Raw genomic sequence first — 22,080 nt, 5'->3', positions numbered from 1 at the left:
GCTGGACAGATATCTTTGATCAATTAGATAGACATTTATTTCAGATCAACTAGTTGGACTGCTATCCGAGATCAACAGTATAAGATTCCCACCTGCCCATAGGATACTGATGTCAGAAGTCTATAATTTCATAATTAATTCCAATATAACTAGTGTTTGGTTAATGTAAGGAGTTGGAGCTTTGATCTTATAGATGTGCAGAGTATGCAAGGAATCATAATGCAAGGAATTCATATTCTGCTATAATTAAAGCTGTAGCTGATGCAGTAACCCCACTTTATCTTCCTGCACTCAAAGCAATTTGGAAAATATAACCACGAACATAAGATACAACATATCTATGGAGGATGTAAAGGCTCTGCATGACGAGAGGAGCAAACACAGTCCTTCCTGAATATATGTCTTATGTGTCACATTTATACCCTTTCAGCAGATTATACAATAAAGAGACCAAGTAAACCAATAAAGAATCAAACATGTTGGATTTGAGGATATTAGCCATAAAAAGAAAACAATAAACTTGAGAGAAAGAGATATTTTACTCCCTGATTCACAGACTCCACTACAGTGATCTGTAACTCCACTGAATGAATTGGTGTCCCGCTAACTATATCACCATATTGTTTAATATGACATAGGCTGTAAAATAAGACCAATCATGTCAGGAAAAATTCTACACACCTCATAAATACAATACCAGTTATGTTCTGTAACTTGGAGGGAGGAACATAGGACTGCACCTTAACCCTGTGTGACCTATAAATACATCTGTGCTACAGGAGATAAGAACAACTATTTTTAACACCTCAAAGGTGAAAAAGGACCCATATGGTGCTTCTCAGATCGAAGAATAATAGGACATGTAAACAGTTCTCTGAGTTGAAGAATGATAGTTCATTCAATGTCCATTTATGCCATATCCATACTAGATACAATCGGCTCTGCAAGCCTACAGAGGAAAGTCGGAGTGGGAGAGTTTGGATTCTTTAGCTGTCATATGACAGGAACTGTACTTATTTCCTAGGAAGCAATGGTTAAGGAGTGGTAGAGCTTTATGGAAAATCAAGCACACTGCACATAAAATATGGGAATTTTCAGCAATATGAGAATTTCAGATAGATGCATTGTCCTTTACAGATTTATCTGCAGATTATATGCGGATACACGCACTGAAATCAAACACAATGCAACCTGAATCAAGTGCTTAAATCACACGCATATTTTTATGCATGCACTTTCACACACAACTGAGTATACAGCAAGCCATCTAATTAGCATCTGTTGCAAACATGCCTTAATCCATTAATATATTTCAAACAGCCTACAGTAAAAACACACCTAACAACTCTTAGTGTAAAGTGTATTTGATTCAGTGTTTAGTTCAGTTTTGAACATGTTAAGATGCTTTAAAATGAAGTATAAACTTAATACAATTGTCTGTGATCTTATTAATCCACTCTTTTTTTTTTTGCTCAACTCAGTCCACAAATATCCATTAAACTACAAGCTAAGTTTATGGCATGTATAAACTTTTTTTTTTTTCATATTTGCCTCAGGGATTTTATTCTTTGATAACTTCCATGCAGTTAAGTCAAAGCAGTTGTTCAGTATGATCTAAAGGTATACCTTAGTAAAATAAACATAGCATACTGCTGATTCAGAGATGTTCCAAGACTAAGTCATGATCTCACACAATCGCTTTCCAACTCTAACATGTTTATGGTTAACTCTTCCAATTAATTGGATTTTGGTGTGCTGCCATTTTTTTCCTATCACTGAATATGAAAAAATCAAATCAAATAAAGCATTTATTTTCTTGTGATGTGCAATTAATAGACACTTCTACTCTTTTGCAATATATTTCTGTTGTGAAAAAAAATGAGTGCAAGAGCCTTACTGACACCATTTTACAGAAAGTGGTTTTAATTACTTATTTTTGGACACATTTTTCAAAAACAAATCGATCGCAAGAGACAGTATACCATGGCAATGCGCCAGCAAACCCATTTATTTGATTTATTTGGTTAGCTAACAAAGCATTTTCAGGACAAGGCAGGGCTTTTAGCAAACATACATGGCTTAGCACTGAATATATATATATATATATATATATATATATATATATATATATATATATATATATATATATATATATATATATATATATATATATGCTGTAAGTCACTAGGTCTACAATGGGTTATATTATACATTATATTATACATTATTATATTATATTATACATTATATTATATATATATTACCTTATATTTAATTTGCCCTTCTGATGTGATCTCCCAACTTTCAGTCCCCACCTTCATCCATCCATATTGCTGTCCTGACAATGAGTGAAGTATCACCTAACTAAAACCAACCTAGGACTCTTTCCTATGATGAGGTTTCTTCCACTGGTCATTTTGTTTAAAAAGCGCACTGCTGTAACTCAATATACACAATGATGACACCTTATGGTGATATTTGGTATGGCAGAAATATCATCGCAACGCCACCATATGTATGCTGCTTTCTGAAGGGCTATGGGTCATATTAAAGTGGAACATATGGCATCAAATTCTATTTTTGTGATCCTGATCACATCACGGGTTTCATCTGTGAAACAAACAAACAAACAAAGATTTATCATTTACTTTACACTTTTGTGTAACTATGCTCGTTGTAGTGCCAAATTTACATGGGTGACATATACACTGAAAGTTAACTCGCAGTGATAAAGAAGACCACCTTCTTCAGCAAGAAGGAGCAAGAAGAAATTTCTTATTATACTAAATTGTTTAACATATTATGGACCTTGCAAACTAGACAGAAGGTTACAGATATTTGCTGCGTCTTACTATCTTAGTACCTTTGGATACATTTTTAATTAGAGATAACTTTAGACATACTTTACCCTCTCGACCTTACTTTCTAAATGATTAAGAGTAATGCGAATTGCTATGACTACACTTCTAAACAATTTGTCAGTAAAAAGTGCAACGCTTTATTGCACCTCGAGGTTTTTTTTGGCTGCACATCTGTAACTGGTTGAAGAACCCCCTCCCCACTACCCCTTTTGTGTACACTTTCAATCCACTAATACGTTCGGAGCTTGAAAGCTTGAAACTTATTGACATCAGAACTCATAATCGTGTTCGAGCAAGTTCCTTTAGGGTGGCAAGAGAGTGGAAAATGTCTGCCATTGAACTACTAAAACTATTTTAACTTCACTTTATGTGTATGTCTGTTTTGAAATGTTTGAATTGCCCATGATTCACTCATTGTTAATAATAAACAGGAGAGAAAAAAAACACATGATTTGGATAATGCACGCTATCATGCAAGAAGGTAAACCGTTCTATGAATTAATGTATCATCAAAGGAAAAGACGCTACGTCAGAAGTGGGGGGTTTTTTTGTAATAAAGCGGAAGGATATGATATGATTTCAGGGTCTCCCATATGGAATTTTGTAGGTGTTAGTTTTCATGTTTTTAATCAGACGCCGATCTACGCACATGTAGGACTAGAGTTAAGTGACGTAGACTGGTATATAACGAAGTATTGTCTCCATCTTTATGCGGGCTACTGCTTGTTGCCACAGAACTGCTTTTGCGAGCGGAGGGATAAAAATCTCTGATACAAGAGACGAACAGGTGCATGACGCAAAACAGTCATTCATAGAGGTGTAGGCTAACTAACTAATCCGCTCAGCATCACCAGCAAACACGTATACCCAAAGCTAAGGTCTAACTGTACGCTACAGTAGAGCTGACTGTGACGGAGCTGGAACATGGTTTAAAAGGTAAGGCGTTTGAGCCCTTAACGCCAGCTAGCTAGCTAGCTAGCTAAGCTACATCATTAGCTAATAGGTTAACCTAGGTTAGCTTGCTTAGGTGCTGGCTAGTTATCTGAACAGATATGTGGTAGATGTCTTGGCAAGTGATCCTAGAAAAGCTGTTTAGAAAACTGAAAATGGAAATAGCAAGTTTTTATCTCTCCCTTTTTCATTTTGTCTGTTAAAGCTAACCTAACTCTTTATTGCTTTGCTAACAGTCATATTTTCTTTACCGCAACCAAGGACTTGGTTTTGCAATCAATATAACATAGCTAGTTAGCTAGCTAGGGTGGTATACTATCCATGCTAGGTAACTTTGTGAGCAAACCAGCGACCAAACGTTAAATAGCAAATTACGTCTTATCCTAGTTTATCCAATGTTTTGCAATTGTTTTCCCGGACAGTAAACGATGCTGCCGATGTAGCTTGTTAGCCATTCTATATTGTTTGTTTGGAAGCATCCAGCCTAACTTACCTAACCCAGGCTATATGTAACTGACAGTAATAAAACTCATAAATCTGTCAAAGCTAGCGGTAACTAGTTAACACCAGTTAGGTTTACATGAGGTCAACGCATCTATGAGTCACTGACATTTTGTATTCGTTAATCCGCATATTTTCCGTGCGTTAAGGAGTGCAGGTTACTGAATGGGAAGTTAAGTGGATAACCTGAAAACACTGAATGACTTCCAATTTGCATAACTCTATGAATGCTTTAAAGGAATGATACAAAGCAGTGCGTCCTAGTTGCAACAGGCTATGCAGTAGCCCCTGGAATTCAGCTAATTCATGCCCATTAGTTATGGTCTGATTTGTTACACATCATCTCATTACTCACCTGAATGGCTTGCTGAATGTCATGAAGGATATTGCCGAATAATGCTCACTTTTATGGAATGGAAAGGTTTTTCCATTGTGAAAACATTGCTCTCATGTAATCTCAGATGATCTGTGCCTGGTAAACCTGTAAAACACCCACAAATAACTAACTAACATAAAAAAATATGTTGCCGTCAAGGAGGATACACATCAGGGTTTCAAGGCAATTATGAGGACTGCTAGCCAAATTGAAATGCTTTTCCTACAGTCTGTATGTGCGTGGTCTGTACAATTTCATTTCATGACTGTTTGTTTACCCATCATCTCTCATGCATTTTAACTAACAAATGTTTCTCAAGGATTATGCCTAAAGTTGAGAGAGAACTCCCAATGGAATGATCTGGATTTGTGTGTTTTGAATCGTTATGTCTATATTAATGTCATTTATCTAAGTCGGTATCTTTGTCATTAATGGGAAAAGCATGTGAACCAACTGTTTTAAACTGTTTATTATTCTCTTTGGCAGAAACCTCAACCAAATGCTTTCAGTAGCTGCTTGACCTGGTCTAGGTAGCTACGAGGAGGTATTTTGGCTCATTCTCTATGCAAAATTGATTTGTATTTATGCAGTCTTGCATTAGCAGCCTCCTTCAGCTCATATCACAGCATTTCATTTAATTGGAGCTGACCTTGGTCATTCTAAAATATGGAAGCTGACTCGAGATACTGATGCTTCCAGAAGTTTCATAAACATAATTAGGAAGTCATCAGTGTGACTCTTATTCTATGTAGGTAGAGTACTAGAAGAATCTTTAGGTACTGAGTAGACTGCTGCTTAATATTGGCCTGTGGTAAACCATTTTTGCACTATTCTGATATGCCTCTTTTGCAGCCTTAAATGCAAAGAGATCCACGGGAAATCTCATTTAACATCAAAAGTTTCAAGTGTGTTTTGATGAACCTGAAAAAGTGTGGAATTGCTCACCATTAACCAAAATGCATTCTGCCATTTCTCTGAAAACACTGACTTCTGGATAGGTGTGCTTAACTGAACTATCTGTATCCATATGAGTTGGGAGTGCTTACACAGTGGTGCTTAATTGATATCTTATGGTGTGGCTGTAAGGCTGGGCTCTGTTTGTCCAGGGTGGACACACCCTTGCCATCAAGGAGAACAGGGCAGACCAACAGATCCTGGAGGGAGCAGCCAAGACTCTGCATAAGTTGCATTTGCAGGTGTGACCTGTTCATAGCAAATAAGGCTCTCTGAAAAAATTTGTAGGCACCTCTCCTCTCTCCCCTTTTGTCATTGAGCTAAAATCAGAGGGTAGATCTTCTTTCCTTCCTTCCTTCCTTTTTATGCTCATGTAATCAACATGAGTCATGCACAGCGCAAGTGCATAATGGCTGCTTCATCGGGTCTCTCTCATCCTCAGGGTGGATTTGGCGCTCCACTGATATTTAATAGTTGAATGTGTTATCTAGTTAATCACGAATTGCATCTGGATTCAATAATGGGTGGTCTTATATTAAGTTTATTGCTCTTTAGACTAGGAGATTTCAATACTCAATATTTTGGTTCATTATCAGTTTCATATTTAGAATAAGAATTGGTTATTTGCTATTAGATCATGTTTCTATACTCTAAGACTAACATGTTATATTCATATAACATGGATGTTATGTCCCTTTGTCCCAAACTGAAATGTGAAATTTTATCTAGCCTCATGAGTCTGTAGCTCTGTCCTAAGGTAAGGTCCATCAAAATTTCTCATTTTAACAGGCTCTTTAAGGAATGGTAGCTTTAGGGAATGGTCTTGTCACCACAGTAACCAAAACATGACAACAGAAATGGTTGTTATTGTCCCTGGCATGGTGGTATCATTGTTGGTAAGTATTTGTTAGCAATGGCGCATACCCCTAACACACTGCTGTTCCATTCTTACTATTAGTTGTGAAACTAATGAGGCTCAACAGAGTCCAGCTGGATAAAGGGAATCTGATTAGGCAATTCTGACTGTGTGGATCCACATATGATTCGCAAATGTCTTTCAATTGGACTAATTGGGTGGAAATTGCTAGAGCCTGATTTTATTTGATGTTTCACTTTGTGGTTTTTGCTGTGCAATATGATTGGAATCCTACATTTTTTGGCATTGCAGTCCAGAACAGATGTTATTTCAAGAAAACGGGTTGGGACCTACATGTGGTTTTCCATACATCTGGCTCGGTGCTGCATAATCTCTTTTACAGAAGGCATTTGGGTTCTTCCAGGCACCAGATAGAATGACTAGGCAAGTTAAGGCTTATTTTGAAGCTGTTCAAATAAGTTGAAACCTGTTGCGTCTAGAAGTGTCTCAACTGTGAAAGGAAAACCTTTTCCTGCACAAGTTTTGAAGGAAGGAGAACTGATACCTTCAGAGAAACCAGTTAGGAGTTTAGGTATATGGTATATTGCGACATTTAACAATAAAGAACAGGTTGTGGAGCTGAAGAAGGAAATGGTGAAGACTGTTAATATAGTATTGAGAAGTTGTTTTTACCAGGTAAATCGAAACTGATACCTTCCAGTTTGGTTTTCTGTCTGTATCAGATGGCCACTTACATGAGGATGTGATCACCGAAATGGACAGATTGGAGAGGATTATGAATAAGGCTATAAGGAAATGGCTATGGGTGGTATTCTGTTTAATTAGTGCGGCACGGTATGGGAGAGGGGTGCTGGAGCTACAACTGACAAGTTTAGTTGAAGAATTTAAATGGCTTCTTTGGAAAATTTGGAGAAGCGGAGAATCATATTGTGGGCAATGGATGTGAGTCGTGTAACATTTTTGCTTGGAGTCACTTAAGAAATCCTTCTAACTCTACAAAACCTTGGACAGTGGGTAGATGAAGATTCTAGGTGTAAATTATATGCAAAAATTGGGACACTGAAACATATTTCATCTGCATGTAACATTCATTTGTTTCCAGGGTGATATACATGGAGTTATAGCTTATTGGTATGTTTAGTCAAGAATAACCACATACAGGTTAACTCTTCGCTCAGGAATGATTATGAATAGAGTGAATTGTTTTTTGTACAAGGGGCATATGTGCTGGAGCCCAAACACAGGCTATAAATATCGATAGATGGGTTGAAATGCGAGACTGGAAATTAGTAGTGGATTTAGGCATTATTTTAACTACACTGAGTCCAGATATGGTGTTAAACTATCAGCTTACTTTGAGTTAATTTTATAGAGTTAACAATTCAATTTGAGAATGCAGTGGATGAAGCATTTGAAAGGAAGAAGCTGAAATACACAGACATGGTGGAATAAATTAAATGAGAGAATGTGGATGGCAGGTGTATATAAGGCTAGTAGAGGAGGATCCTAAGGGTTTTGTATCCAAGTCTGCCAGCCCCTTGATTATGGAATTTGGTTTTAGAGGCTGTAAGCTAAGATTTTAGGTTTAAGATAAGGAGTTATATGAAGTAACTGAAAGGGCTAGTCAATGGCTGTGGGTGAGGAGACCATAGCTGGTTGGGGAAATTATTATAAAGATTGAAGGGCTGAGGTGTTCAGTGTATTGGGTATGTGGAAGACTGGGCAGGCTAGTGGATTGTTGTTGTCATTGTCATGTCTAGAGTGGTAGATCCTTATGGAACCAGTGGCACTGAGCATGCATTGACAGCCAGTGGGGCTTGGTAAGACCTCAGTCACTGCGGAGGTCAGTGTGGATTTTACAGGTTTGGAAGTGATTGGTTGTGTGGGGGCAGTGCATTGAGTAAATGTGATCGATGCAGTGTATGGTGTTGGTGTAGTGGCACTGCATTAAGTGTCAGTGGGGCTGGGTGTTACCTTAGTCACCAGGGAGGCCAAGACGTTTTGTATATGGTTAGTTTAAAAGTGAGCTTGTACATCACAGCCATACTATAAACAACCATACACACCATAGAGTCTGAGATGTGTTGATCTTTAGTTTTCCATAGTTGACAAAACAGTTTTGCATCTCTCAGAACAGCCAAATGTGTAACTTCGAGACACAACCTGGTCTATGATGCACGATATTACTGCCTGACCTTTACTGAATTCTCCCTTAACAGCCTCTCAGTTGTGGTTGCATGGCTCAGTAGGTTTGTATCGATCATGGCCATGCATCCTGCTGGCCTCCTGCTGGTCTGGTCCCTTGTTCACAACATTCCTGAGTCAAGATATGGAGCATATATGTTACACCATATTGCAGCATAACAACTGTCATGATACTCAACTACGCACAAGCATCCATGCACTAACCTACGAAAGATCAAATTAAACAGAATTTGTGAGAACTGGAAGGAGGAAATTGAGCTGAGAAGCTTGATGTTTAAATCCCCTTAAATCCTTCCTTCTCTCTTTGGCTTTCATTTCTCAATGCTTTGTGTGCATGTGCAAATTGTTACAGAATTGGGGGGAGCCTAACTATGCCTGCAGGCATTTAAGAGAGGAACAATGATTCCATGCTTAAGATTACTTTTGGGGTCTTTTTTTTATTTTTTATTTTTTTCCTTTCTCACCTCCTCTGCCTCACTTTTCCTCTCTTTTATAAAGGAGGGTCATTGTGTCCTCCTCATTCCCTTTTTATCCCTGTCTGCTTTGTCATGAGTTCATTTTGGGAACGCTGCTTTAAATATGAGGGTGTCTCTAATGTTGGAAGGCTGTAGCAGCAGATTTGATTATGGCATGATTGCAAGGCATTATACCAGTTTCCCCTCATCCTTCAGGCTATGTGCTGCAGCTTGCATGAGGTGAATGGGGACAGGACTTGAGCTTTTATGTTCTGTTTTAAGCTCTGGTGCTGCTTTCTTTTTATTTAAGGCATTTAATAAACTAAGTAATGGCCAGGGAGAACTGTAGCATATTGATTGTAGTGTATTGATTAATCTATTTAAAACGCTGAGTAAGAATGTTTTGTCCATAATGTGCATCAATAGAGCTTCCGTTGACATTTTGGTTGTTTATCTTCTGTGCAGTGCTGGTGAAGCCCTCAGTCTGGCTCTGTTGTCCAACTGTTGATACTCTGCAGATATCTCCAGCATGTCAGGTAATGGGCCCTGATTTCTTTTCTTAATTTTCACTGAGGGAAAAAAAGACTGTGCTAGTCTGGCTGTTCTGCTCAGTAAGTTTGTTTGGTTTTTTTTGTTTTTGTTTTTTTTCCTTCATTAACTTTTGTTATTGAACTGCACCTCACCATGTTTACGTTTTCATATTGTTTATTTGCAAGTTATTCTTCTCACACCTCTGCCATTTATCTGCTTCCGTTTTGCAGGTAGCTACACTCCGGCACCTGGGGGCCCTTTCTCAGCTCTCACACCCAGTATGTGGCCTCAAGATATCCTGGCCCAATACTATCGGGTATTTCACTCAGTATTTTGTTTTGTTTTCTTCTTGTTCTGGCACAGGTCCTGTATTTCATGATGCACTCACTCACAAGATTTGATGCTGCTTCTGTGGGGTCCACTAAAGTAAACATTGTAGTAGTGTGTTAATTTTAGTTTTTTTGGTGACCTTTCACAGAAAGATCTGAGCATGGAAACAGAGCCTCAGTATGATGAGTTCGGGTTCCGTATTGACAGTGAAGGTAGGCATCTAGAAAGTCATGAGCTGGAACGCATGCCCCCAACTTCCAGCCTATGGCAGCTCAACAGCATTTTTCCTGCCTGTGTACCATTCACATCAGACGGGGTGGAGTCGCGGGATTGGCTTCAGGGGGAAGGCACCCCCCAGAGGGAGGACCCCCAGCAGAGACTTCGCTGGCAGGCCCACCTGGAATTCACACACAACCACATGGTGGGAGACCTCACCTGGGACCTGATCTCGCCGAGCCTGCCCCGATCTGATCGGCTCCGCTCGCTCGTGCTGGGCGGCATACCACACAGCATGAGACCGCAGGTCTGTGCTACTGGTGCTGCGTGGGAGTCTCTGCATCTGCTCAGTTTATTTAGCCTTCATTCCACTTCTGATTTAAGCTGGCTCTTTTAGTATAGCAACTGGCTTTGGTGGGACATGGGATTGATCTGAGAGGGACTGAGGCATGTTTATGGGTATGCTGTGCCATCGGGCTGTCACACGTTGTATGCAGGAATTTCTAAGTAGTAACCACTTTCTTGCATGATGGATTGCAGCGAAACCCTGTGGCTTAGTCATCCAGTTTGTGTGCTGTTTTTGCTGAGCTGGCTATTTTTAGAGCTTCTAAACAGAATACACCAGAGCACTGTCTAATGTCCATGGCTGCCTTTGTGTAATGATCTATTTGTTTGTTTTCTTCTTTGACTGCATCTGTTAGCTGTGGATGCGATTGTCAGGGGCCCTGCAAAAGAAAAGAACTTCAGAGATTTCTTACAGAGAGATTATCAAGAATAGTTCAAATGATGACACCACAGCAGCCAAACAGGTACTGTTTATCTTTTACATGTGCACACACACACACACACACACAAGCGCACACACACACCTCTGATAATACCTTAGCAAATATGGATAATGAGCACACTCACAGCATGTTAAAAACATCCAGTCTGAGCATATTGCATTCTTGGATTTAAATCCCTAAAAAACATCCTGATGCCTTCTAATTCCTTTTACCTCCTGTATGCAACTCACGAGCTCTCCTTTCACCATTCAGATAGAGAAGGACCTTTTGCGGACCATGCCCACTAACGCGTGCTTCAGTACCGTGACTAGTGTCGGTGTGCCTAGGCTCCGGCGGGTCCTAAGAGGGCTGGCCTGGCTCTATCCAGACATCGGCTATTGTCAGGGCACTGGCATGGTGAGAGCTTTCTCTTTTTCTCTCGAGTGACTATTCATTAGGAAATGACAAGTGGAAGGTACATCATTCGTCCTCTGCCACCCATAATTTCATAATGTCTTGTCCTGTGGCATTCGCTAATTAGTGGCCTCTTTGCCCTCTTTAACCGCTACCTTTCCAGCCCCACTCTAGCCTCTGCTCTTTTCTGGTACAGGTGGTGTCGTGCTTGCTCCTATTCCTGGAAGAAGAGGATACCCTGTGGATGATGTGTGCTCTGATCGAGGACCTCCTGCCTCCTTCCTACTTCTCCTCCACCCTGCTCGGGGTGCAGACAGACCAGCGCGTGCTCCGCCAGCTCATCGTGCAGTACCTACCTCGTCTGGACCGCCTGCTGCAGGAGCACGACATAGGTGTGTCTCTCTTTCTCTCTCTCACTCACTCACTCTCTCTCACACACACACACACACAGCTAGTGGACCAGCTTGAAATAGTCTTAGCTTAGTGCTGCTGTGTTGTAGCATGATTGAAAATTCATAAGGACATACAGTGTGACCAGACGAACTTGATTCTAGACATTGAGAAGGTGGATGGCAAGTTGGCTATGATGGGAAAATGGGTGTTCAAGGTACATGTGACCCCTTTGTCGTGGTGTTCTGCATCTCTTTAGAGCTGTCCCTGATCACCCTGCACTGGTTCCTCACCTCCTTCGCCAGTGTGGTGGATATCCGCATCTTGCTGCGCATATGGGACCTGCTCTTCTACGAAGGTTCCATCGTTCTTTTCCAGGTCACACTGGGCATGCTCAAGATCAAGGTGACTCTTAACACTCTAGATTAAAACCCTGCCATTGTGCTTGAAGTCCTTGTGGTAACTCGTTTCAGTTTAGTTAATGGAGAAATAGTTTTTTTTGTTTTTTTTTTAAATTAATAATAATAATAATAATAATAATAATAATAATATTATTATTATTATTATTAGTGTGTCTGTCTTGCGGTTCGGTGGGGTTTCACAGCTTTGGTTTTACTATACTCTTTGTCCCAGACTGACTGACAGTATGACCCACTTTAAAATGCAGCGAGTCATGTTTCTGAATGTCACATGGAAGTTTAATAAAGCAAAGGAGTGTTTGGTAGAAATGATCTACTTTAAGACATAGATACAAGCCTGTCATCTCAGTTTCTTTGAGGGGGGGGCACCCAGCCCAGCCCTTTCACAGCACTTGGGGCGGAAAAGCCTTTTTGTGAGCCTGTGAACATTTTGCTACATGCTTAATTAGCAGAGTTATGCCTTCTCACTTTCTCCTTGACCGTACAGGAGGAAGAGCTGGTGTCATCAGAGAACTCTGCATCCATCTTCAACACGCTGTCGGACCTGCCTAGCCAGCTGCAGGATGGAGCGGTGGTGCTGGGGGAGGCTGTGAGGCTGGCAGGCTCACTCTCCCAGGACACCCTGGACGCCCAACGCCACAAGCACCTGGCCTATATTCTGGCTGAACAGGCACAGCTGAATACCAACAACTCCCATTCACTCAACGCGAACCTCAATAAGGCAAGAAAGCCCCAACTCCGGCGTAGGCAAAGGGGGAACTAGCCTCTGTCTTAGCAGACACACAACGAGGTGGTCTGCCTGTAAGCCCAAATAAGTGGGGGGCTCTCCTCTCTACTCACTATTGGCTACCACAGAAATACAATCTATATTGCAACCCATTCTACATCAGTATGAGCACATCCAGTACCATCACCAGTACCAGCTTCAAAATTTTGTTTTTATTTCCTGTGGCTGCACTGAGCTGATTGGCTGGAATGTTGCCACTGACGGACGATTGGTGTCGCCGCACAGGTGGCACGCAGGCAGAGTCTACGCAGGAAGTCCACGCTGAGCTCGCTGCTGTTTGGAGAAGACGAGGCCGAGGCACTCAAGGCAAAGAACATCAAGCAGACGGAGCTGGTGGCAGCGCTGCGCGAGGCCATCTGCCGCACGGCTGAGCACTTCCACTGCCTGGACCCCCGCCACTCCTCAACGGTCAGTCCCGCACATTGCTTCGGCTCTGCCCATTCACAACATCACCAGGCTGCTTACCTTGGCATATCTGGTCAGTACAGTCAAGAGGGGTGCGGGTGTGCCTTCACTCCTCTTTAGGGTGGCAACATGTGAGTCAGGCATGAATCAGTGTATCCCTACCTGCTTTGTATTCCACCAGCCCCGGCACTCAGCCTCCAGCCGCTGCGCAGCTGTGAGTCATCGGCAAGAGCTGGTGGAATTGAGTCACTGAATCCCTGAGTCACCAAATCCTAAATCTTGTATGGAGAAAAGCTTCCAAATTCACCCACTCCCTGTACTGTTTGGGCCATCCCACATGTACACACTGCCTTAACTGTACTTTCAGTTTGTCCAGCTCAAATCAGAGTGACACTTTGTGCAAGTTAAATTGGTGTGACATTGTGTTTCAGTCTTTCATTAGATGGAGTTATTGAGGCAGTGCTAAAAGTGGAGGTGTAGGTTTTCTAATGTTCTTGACTGCTGAACAGTCGCCAGCGCTGCACCCACAGTCACACTATTAATGTCAGTCATCCAGCCATAGGAAGTTTTGTAATTTTGCTGATGCTGGTTTCTCTTACTTTCTTCCGTGTTCTTAAAAAATAATATATAAAATCTCAGGACTTAACTCCAGACTACTCTATGGAAAGCCATCAGCGGGACCACGAGAACTTTCTCGTGGTGTCTCGAAATCGTAGGAGACGGGCCAAGGCCCTGCTGGATTTTGAGCGGCATGACGATGATGAACTTGGCTTCCGAAAAAACGATATCATCACGGTAAGTGCCTGTCTTCCACAAGCAGCAGACTTTCTCCTATCCTCCATGGCTGAGCCTATTCCCACACTCCCTGTCACTGGGTTGCCTTTCAGATCATCTCACAGAAGGATGAGCACTGCTGGGTGGGGGAACTCAACGGGCTCAGGGGTAAGAGTTGCCGAGTGTGCTCTGAACAGCCTTCCATTTGTGTGTGTGTGTGTGTGTGTGTGTGTGTGGGTGGGGGGGGGGGGGGGTGGCAGTGGCGGCGGCAATCCTGCATAACCTGCTGTTCCTCAACTCCTTTGCACAGGTTGGTTTCCAGCCAAGTTTGTTGAAATCCTGGATGAACGGAGTAAAGAGGTTGGTGAAGACTTGGTCTGAAATGCAGTACCACACATGGCTGATATAAATAAAAGTGCTGGATACAACGATTCATCTGTGTCTGTGTGTGCATGCATATGCACACAATAGTATTCACTGGCAGGAGATGACTCTGTAACAGAGGCGATCACAGATTTAGTGCGGGGAACACTGTGTCCAGCGTTGAAGGCCATTTTCCAGCATGGCCTGAAGAAGCCTTCCATACTTGGAGGACCCTGTCACCCCTGGCTCTTCATCGAGGAGGTATCTATCTTTTTCTACTGCTGTACTGGTGTATCTTTTGCATATTGGACAGCTCGTTTGCCATAAATGGTTGACTGTAGGGAGATGTGCTGCTTGTTTGTAGGCTGCAAGCAGAGAGGTTGAGAGGGACTTTAACTCTGTCTACTCCAGACTGGTGTTGTGCAAGACCTACAGGTGAGATGTGTTGAGCAACAAGCCACTGGAGCAGAGTCCAGTTTTTCCAAAAGCAAGGGTGTTGAGGGCACTTGCAGCATGGGCCTATTCCATTAGAATATCATGCTTATGTGTATAAATATTGAGCTCAAGGTCTCTCTCTAGGTTGGATGAAGATGGAAAGGTGCTCACTCCTGAGGAGCTGTTGTACAGAGTGAGTCAGAGATTATCTCTAATGTTCCTGAGTGCTTTCTCACTAGGTAACTCCTGCTCTGCTTAGCCAACTGTTTCTCCCTCCCTCTCTGTCCCATCAGGCTGTGCAGTCTGTCAATATGAGCCACGACTCTGCACACGCTCAGATGGATGTCAAGTTCCGCTCCCTCATCTGCGTTGGATTGAAGTAAGTCTGTCCCTGGCTTTGCATACCTAGTGCTCATGGATGTTGCATGCAAAGCTGCGGTCAGTATCAGAATCTTCAGTTTATGATGAACTCACATGTCCATTCCTTTTTCTCATGGGTTGTGCATGTGTATTGGTGTGTGGCAGTGAGCAGGTCCTGCACCTGTGGCTGGAGGTTCTCTGCTCTAGTGTAAACACAGTGGAAAAGTGGTATCAGCCATGGTCCTTCCTGCGCAGTCCTGGCTGGGTGCAGATCAAGTGTGAGCTCAGGTACAAACAGCAGTAATATTTTCATCTGTAGAGCTGAGTAATTCTATATTTCAGTCACCTTTTCTTTCATGTCTGTTGAAAGTGAGCTGTTTGTTTATTTATGTATTTATTTATTATATATAATATATATAAAAACCATTGTCTTTCATGCGTCTTGATGCTGTTTCAGAGTCCTCTCCAAGTTTGCCTTCAGTCTCTCCCAAGACTGTGAATTGCCTGCCAAAAAAGAGGCAAGTTATGCTGTTTACTTACACCAGCATTTTACACAAATTTTCAGTCCTTCATATGCAATCAGACCACACGCATGTTAATGTACATTTATGTCTGCTGTTCTAGATGTCACCCATTCTGAAATCAGAAGTGGTAGATGTCTTGGTGCAACATCACCTCTTTAGTTGGGACCTCTAGGTAACTGGCAACTAGTTAGATTAGTAAGTTGCTGCCATAGAAACTGTGGTGGTAGTGGCTCTGGCCTCGGGGGTGTCCCTCCTTCCCTATTGGCTACGTCTGTTTGCATTGTAGTTTGACTAACCAGTTATCCACCCCTGAAAACTGCAGTCCCTGTAAAAAGTGGTCGGTTTTCCTTTGTTCAAAGTGGCACTTATCCATGAAAAGCAAACACAACCCTTCACCCACGTCTCAGCTCACACAGCCATGCTGTTTTTCAGCATTCTCAAGCACACAAGCAGGGCTGCTCAAATAACATGCCTTTCAATGCTTAACGAATTGATCTCTCTCAGCATGCCGCTACTTTTCTATAATACTTCTCATCGACGCCTTCCACACTTTCATTGCTTGCAAAGGGGAGCTTGTGGAATGAGCTCAAAGTCCTGGAGCAGAGATCAGTACAGTTCTACCGCTTCCATGCAGTGTTGCCACAGGAAAAGTTTGCAGTTGTAGGAGTATTGCCTGTAGACTGTTGATTCTGAAGTGCTCTCCTAGTCCTCAGGGCAGGCTTGAAAGTGCTGTCTTAAAGGTCAAGGCAACAATGGCCTCATTAGCTGAAGCTAATGTGACCTTTAGCCAAGAAAACTTGCCATGGTTACCATCTCTAGTTCAACCAATCAGGCTTGCTTAGCTTGCGCACGGGTTGAATGATGGCCGGTCTCACCGTACTGATGATGATTGGAACGCTGTTGTATATTGCTTGACTGAAGCAGGAAAACATTTAGATGTCATAACTGGACCGAATATGGTACAAATGCATTACAGCAAATGCTCACATTTAAACCGCCACGAACGGCATTTGGTGTCTCTCTCTCTCTCTCTCTCTCTCTCTCTCTCTCTCTCTCTCTCTCTCTAGGAAAAGGAACAAAAGCCTCTGAAAGAGGGCGTTCAGGACATGCTGGTGAAACATCATCTCTTCAGCTGGGACATCGATGGCTAGACTACAGCTCAAACCCAGAGCCTATGATGCACATCAGATACGCTCACACTCATTCATTCTCGCCACAGCAGAAAAAGATGGAGGACTTGCTGTTAAAAGTGATAGCTGCCGATTTTGTTAATTGCTTTACATAAGTTTGAAGTCGTGCGTGTTTTGAGTGTATAGACACCAATGTCACCAATGGCCAATTTTGTGTACTTGCACACGAAAAAAAAAAAAAAAAAGCGACTCACTGAGTCAACACTTTGAGAGCATGCAATATGCACTTCTTCAAAATCTTTTCCTCAGCAAGCATTTTCTCTGAATCTGAAATGAGCTCCAAACTGCTGGTCTCCTTTCTGGTCTGCCTTTTTGGACTCTACATTGTGTGGAGTTGTCCGAAATAAGACTATGAAGGGCATTCTTGGAGCAATGAACGAATTTGATTTCTACACTTCTGTGAATCTACACCTTCCTCCCTCGCACATTGTTCATTGTTTGTAAAGCTATCACACTATTCATGTTCTGAAGAGCTCTGTGTGAGGTGACCACCCTACCAGTGGTCATATGAGACAAAGCTAGTTTGCTACTACTTGACTTGGTTTTGCACATCACTACGTTGTTAGATTTTTGTTTTTCCCTATGAGCACTGAATATAACATTCACTGAACAAGGGGAAATGCATGTATTTGATGCAGTAGTCATTTCACTATTACTAGACCTTTTTGTTTAACAATTTCAAGAATTCTGTAAGGGTGTCGGTGTATTGTTGAACAGCAGCTTTAAATTCTAAATGGAATTACCTTTGGAAATAGTTTGTCGGCTATCCTTTCTAACTTCTGCTGAAGTGTAGGTGCATTAATATGGCATACCCCAACACTACTTATAATAAAGCTGCAAAGTAAAATGGGGCAGGTAGTGGATCTTGAGTAGAAACTACATTTGCTGTATTACAGAGTTCTTAAGGCTCCTGGGCTAATGAGCAGACCTTTTCATAGTGGGAGTGCAGCTATTTTTGTAACTCAACTTGCATGAGTTAGGGAGTCTAGGGAGCCAAAAGAGCTTAATGATTTATCACGAAGCAGCTTAGTTTTTGCAAATGTGATCTTTCTTTCAGATAAACCGGCAAAGACATATGTTTAGTTTAAAAATGCAAATTATAGATGAGTACTTAACTGCTGGGTTATGTATCACAGTGGGCCAGATTATAGGTGGGCTTTGCTGTACAGCTAGGGTTATGGAGTAGTGGTCTATGGGGTTAGATGTATATGTCTCATGCTGAGAATGCTGATCTGTGATCAGTTTTTAATCATATTCTATTGATTACCAGTTACATGGCAACAAAGAAGCTGGTACTAGCTCAGCATCTAATTGCTGTTGGTGTATGCTGACACACATCATTTCTATTGCACGTTTTGTTCTAGGGTTTAAATGTCCATTCTGAACCAAGCCCTTTTAGCACAGGAGCCTTCTGGGACCTTGGGCTGGAGTGGAGTTTAGATCAGGGGTGTGGTAGTGTAGGACCAGAGTCCAGTGCAGTGTGGCTACATTTCCTGCTCTTAACACGCCTTCTAAATTTGGCAAAGAATAGATGTATTGGATCAGGTGTGTAACAGCAGGAATATCACCCCAATGGACTCTGAGCCAAAACTGGGCCGCCCTGGTTTAGGGCAATCACATTCCAGATACTGTGTGACTTCAAAAGGAAGAAACACAGCATGACCAACATAATCAACAGCTTTGAGGGCATTCTTTTACGTGAACATTGACAAAGATCCATACATGAAATAAATCTCTGCAAGAACCCCATTTGGTTTGCTCCCCCCCCCCCCCAAAAAAAAAAAAAAAAAATGTTCTTGCTTATAATCTTTACCCCTTTAGAACACTTCCTGTTGTAGAATTCAGTTTAAAAATGGACTCATCCCACAAACACTCCAATTTTTTCCCTTATTAATTTACTCAACAAAACTGGTAAAGTGACAAACAGCAATAGACAGGGGTAGAACAAATTATTTGCCACCAGTTTATTATATGGTAACACAACTGGGAAGATGGTATGCTGTTTCCCAACATGTAAACAGTGATGTGTGTTTTTTTTTTTTAAGGGTTGTGATTAAAACAGCAATAAAATGCTGTGCGCTAATCTCATACTTGTACATGACTGATATTAATGTTTTGCCAAACACTATTGGGTAAGATATATATTTTTAATCCATATTGTGGGCCTTTTCTAAAACTGGTGTTTCATAAGGTAAGCATATTATGTTAATAGACTTGTAGTTTGAAAGCTAAAATCATCATCACTTGATTTTATTCATTCTCTCCCCCCACCCCATCCACGTCCATTTGAAATATTCCCTCTGAATCCTTGTCAAATGGCTTGTAAATATAGTGACAACACAATGGGAGGGAGGGAGGGGGGGGGGGAATAAATGGCCTCTGGATTAGTGAGGTTCTGCTTACTATGAAATGTCTGAACTGCACAACTATATTGCATGTTTGGTCCTCTGAAGGTGGGTGAGGATTTCTCAACTACCAAAGAAATGTCAATCTTTATCTAACATTGCATATTCTAAGACATTCACATGTATTATCTATTTATAATTTAGACCGATCTTTCCCTGTCATCAGAACTGCAGACCTTTTAAAAAAGTAATTTAAAACTGGGTTGTTTAAAAATGGTATTAGAATGACACAGTGGTCTCACTGCCACATATGATGAGGAAAAAATACCAAATGTTTCATCATTACTATTTTCAATGATTATCCTTCTTTTTGAGGCAGTAATAACCAGTTTAAAAAAAGAACCATCATGCAGTTTCTGTTTGTTATTCTGAATAACTATAATAACTACAGCATAAACGTCTAAGAACGCACACATTTTGTAATAAGTTAAATTCCTCAAGACACTGCATGTTGGTTCTATGTGGTGTTTAAGAAGCAGTGGTATGGTCCATTTCTATAAAGAGCAAAAAATACATCAGATTGCTGGGGGCAGCTGATGGTATAATCACTTCTGAATGGAAACTTGAATGCTGTATTGTAAGCTACAAAGACACTTGGGAGTGAAGGGGGGGGTATGTTCAGCAGCCCCCTACTGCACCTGTAGGGGGTGCTGTGGAGTTTGTTTGAGATTTACTTTTATGCCTTTGGCCCCCTCGTCGTCTGCCTCCAGACTTTGGCTGAAAAGAGAAAAACAAAAACAAATGGACCCTGAGCCTCAAAAACATTCATACAACAGCTAGAGTCTTTTTCAGTAGGGGAAGTAGTAGTATTGAGCAGTTGCAGGAAAAAGGAATTAATGGGGACAGGATGGATTGTAGCACATAGCCCACTGCAGCATGCAATGCAGGGCATCAGTCAGACCACTGTAACAGTAGCCACACTAGGCCCTGATCTTGATCCCAAAAGTAAAATAAAAGGTTGAGAGAGAAATTTACTCACTACCTGTTTTTAAACTTCACTGAAAATTAGTCAGTCAGTCATTCAAACTAACAGCCAGATATGACATCACTCAACAAATCACTCATTGTTCTTGCTTTCATAGGTCATTAAATGTTGTTACATTCATGTGCTTTGCCTGGTAGGTATCTGTGTACATCAATTCTGATTATGGGACTTTATCTGAGGCACATGAATGCTTTACATATTCTAAAATCAAAAGTATTCCAAATGAAGGCCCACTTTTTTTTTTAAACCTCATTTGGATGGAAAAAGAGTTGGTCCATTTCTAATGACAGAGATACTGCCAAAACAATAAATATACATAATTACCACTTTACTTTAGTGATAATACTGGATGCAAATTAATTTATGCATTGTAACTAGTGACTACTCAGATGAGGCACAGCTGAAGAACTACTGTGCCTTAAATTTCAGAGTGAGGTTTGGGGTCTTGTACTCTGAGAAGCATAGTCGTCTCACTCATGCTGGGAAAAAGTGAGCCATTTTGTAATGGTGACTAACTTTACCTTGTTTTCTTTGCTGCCCTCCTTAGTCTGGGGGTCTTCCTCCCCCTCTGTCTGGGGCAGTGAGCAGGATAAGTAAATAAATAAATAAAAAATAATAATAATAGAGGAGGGGCGAAGAAAGTATCAATATAACCCAGAGAAAGGCGTGGAGGGATGGTGGATAACAGAATTTGGGATTGGGTAGATAAGATGTGCAGGTTAACAAATGATAAGGAATTTGGTAAGAGTTGAATTTGATAAAGTTTGAAAAATGAAGAAAGAGGAACAAGAGAGGATAGCATGGCTTAAAGGCAGATAGTTGCTGTCAAATAAGGATTAGAGCACTACCAACATGCAAGGACACTTAAAATCCCCCTTTTAATCGATTAATTTTTAAAAAGATTGTTAATCATCTTTTGAGACCTACTTGTTGCTGGGCTGGGACTGTACTTGCTGCTGTTCCAGGGCTGGGTACCTCGTCTGTGGATAAGACTGTTCCGTCCTCTCTCTTTGGTGCAACTTTTTTTGTCGACTGCATTTTGATTTGGGGGGGTTTCGAGTTTGATGGCTGATTATTTGTTGACTGAAGAAGCTACCAAAAAAAAAGAAAAAAAAAGATCCTTTCCAGTTATTAAAAGCTTTAAAAATATTGAAAACACTAAAATATAATAGAATGAAATTCAAATATATCAGCATAGTATAGAACTGTTAAAAAAAAAAAAAAAAAAAAAAAAAAAGCAATTTCCTAAGGTTGAATGTCAGGGTAGGGCAAACACTTGAGGTAGAAACTTGAAGCACTTCCTTTTTGCTATTGATGCTATTGTTCTTGAAATGTATTGGATAAAATGAAAGATATGGGTCTGGGGATAAGAATTAATATGAAATTGATATTTTATGGGATTAAAAAAAAAGATTATATGAAAATGTATTAAGTGAAAATGACTTTTAAAAATTAAAATTAAAGCAAAAAAGAGAGAGTAATGAATATATTGTTTAAGGACAAACATGTGGGGCACTTATCCTGTAGACCTTTATGCAAAATGTGCTTTTCAATGCTCTGCCCTTGCTTTTTTTTTAATAATTTGTTGAACTCTCAAAGTATTAA

General features: G+C 41.0%; 2 protein-coding genes across 13 annotated transcripts in view; one reads left to right on the top strand and one right to left on the bottom strand.

Annotated features, from left to right (window-relative positions):
- Nucleotides 1-3,250: 3,250 nt before the first annotated feature.
- On the top strand, nt 3,251-19,168 carry sgsm3 (small G protein signaling modulator 3). Of its 9 annotated transcripts, none has more exons than XM_081710941.1 (23): nt 3,261-3,797; nt 5,176-5,233; nt 5,796-5,885; nt 9,646-9,716; nt 9,942-10,027; nt 10,190-10,253; nt 10,353-10,564; nt 10,959-11,066; nt 11,298-11,441; nt 11,635-11,830; nt 12,088-12,233; nt 12,735-12,968; nt 13,260-13,442; nt 14,079-14,234; nt 14,327-14,381; nt 14,524-14,573; nt 14,685-14,837; nt 14,941-15,011; nt 15,156-15,204; nt 15,305-15,390; nt 15,537-15,659; nt 15,829-15,889; nt 16,963-19,168. In XM_081710941.1, the coding sequence occupies exons 4-23, from the start codon at nt 9,710-9,712 to the stop codon at nt 17,044-17,046; spliced, it is 2,268 nt and encodes a 755-aa protein (XP_081567067.1). In that variant the 5' UTR covers nt 3,261-3,797; nt 5,176-5,233; nt 5,796-5,885; nt 9,646-9,709; the 3' UTR covers nt 17,047-19,168. The 9 variants fall into 9 exon arrangements, with proteins under 9 accessions (XP_026880892.1, XP_081567067.1, XP_081567066.1 ...); XM_081710940.1 differs by having other exon boundaries at nt 5,776-5,885; XM_027025091.3 differs by lacking the exons at nt 5,176-5,233; nt 5,796-5,885 and adding an exon at nt 15,996-16,067 and having other exon boundaries at nt 3,251-3,797.
- Nucleotides 10,581-22,080, bottom strand: part of gtpbp1 (GTP binding protein 1) — a 17,239-nt gene continuing 5,739 nt past the window's right edge. The window contains exons 11-14 of one of the 4 annotated variants that reach the window (XM_035524720.2): nt 21,403-21,567; nt 20,997-21,047; nt 20,165-20,207; nt 10,581-10,982 (exon numbers count right to left, since the gene is read on the bottom strand). In XM_035524720.2, coding sequence (XP_035380613.2) covers nt 10,891-10,982; nt 20,165-20,207; nt 20,997-21,047; nt 21,403-21,567 — 351 coding nt within the window. In that variant the 3' untranslated portion in view covers nt 10,581-10,890. Of the gene's footprint in view, nt 10,983-15,734; nt 15,876-20,164; nt 20,208-20,996; nt 21,048-21,402; nt 21,568-22,080 lie in introns of those variants that run through there. The other 3 variants (XM_081710945.1, XM_081710946.1, XM_027025094.3) reach the window with 3 other exon arrangements.

The sequence above is a fragment of the Electrophorus electricus genome, chromosome 3 (assembly GCF_041902795.1).
Source record: "Electrophorus electricus isolate QZ-2024a chromosome 3, ASM4190279v1, whole genome shotgun sequence".
Classification (NCBI taxonomy): domain Eukaryota; kingdom Metazoa; phylum Chordata; class Actinopteri; order Gymnotiformes; family Gymnotidae; genus Electrophorus; species Electrophorus electricus.
This window is presented reverse-complemented; position numbering and strand designations above follow the sequence as displayed.

Bases quoted from the DNA above. Each gene is read 5' to 3' on its own strand.
- sgsm3 (XM_027025088.3), top strand. The intron at 13,443-14,078 runs GTCAGTCCCGCA...ATAAAATCTCAG, and splicing joins ACCCCCGCCACTCCTCAACG to GACTTAACTCCAGACTACTC. The intron at 15,391-15,536 runs GTAAGTCTGTCC...GGTGTGTGGCAG, and splicing joins CTCATCTGCGTTGGATTGAA to TGAGCAGGTCCTGCACCTGT.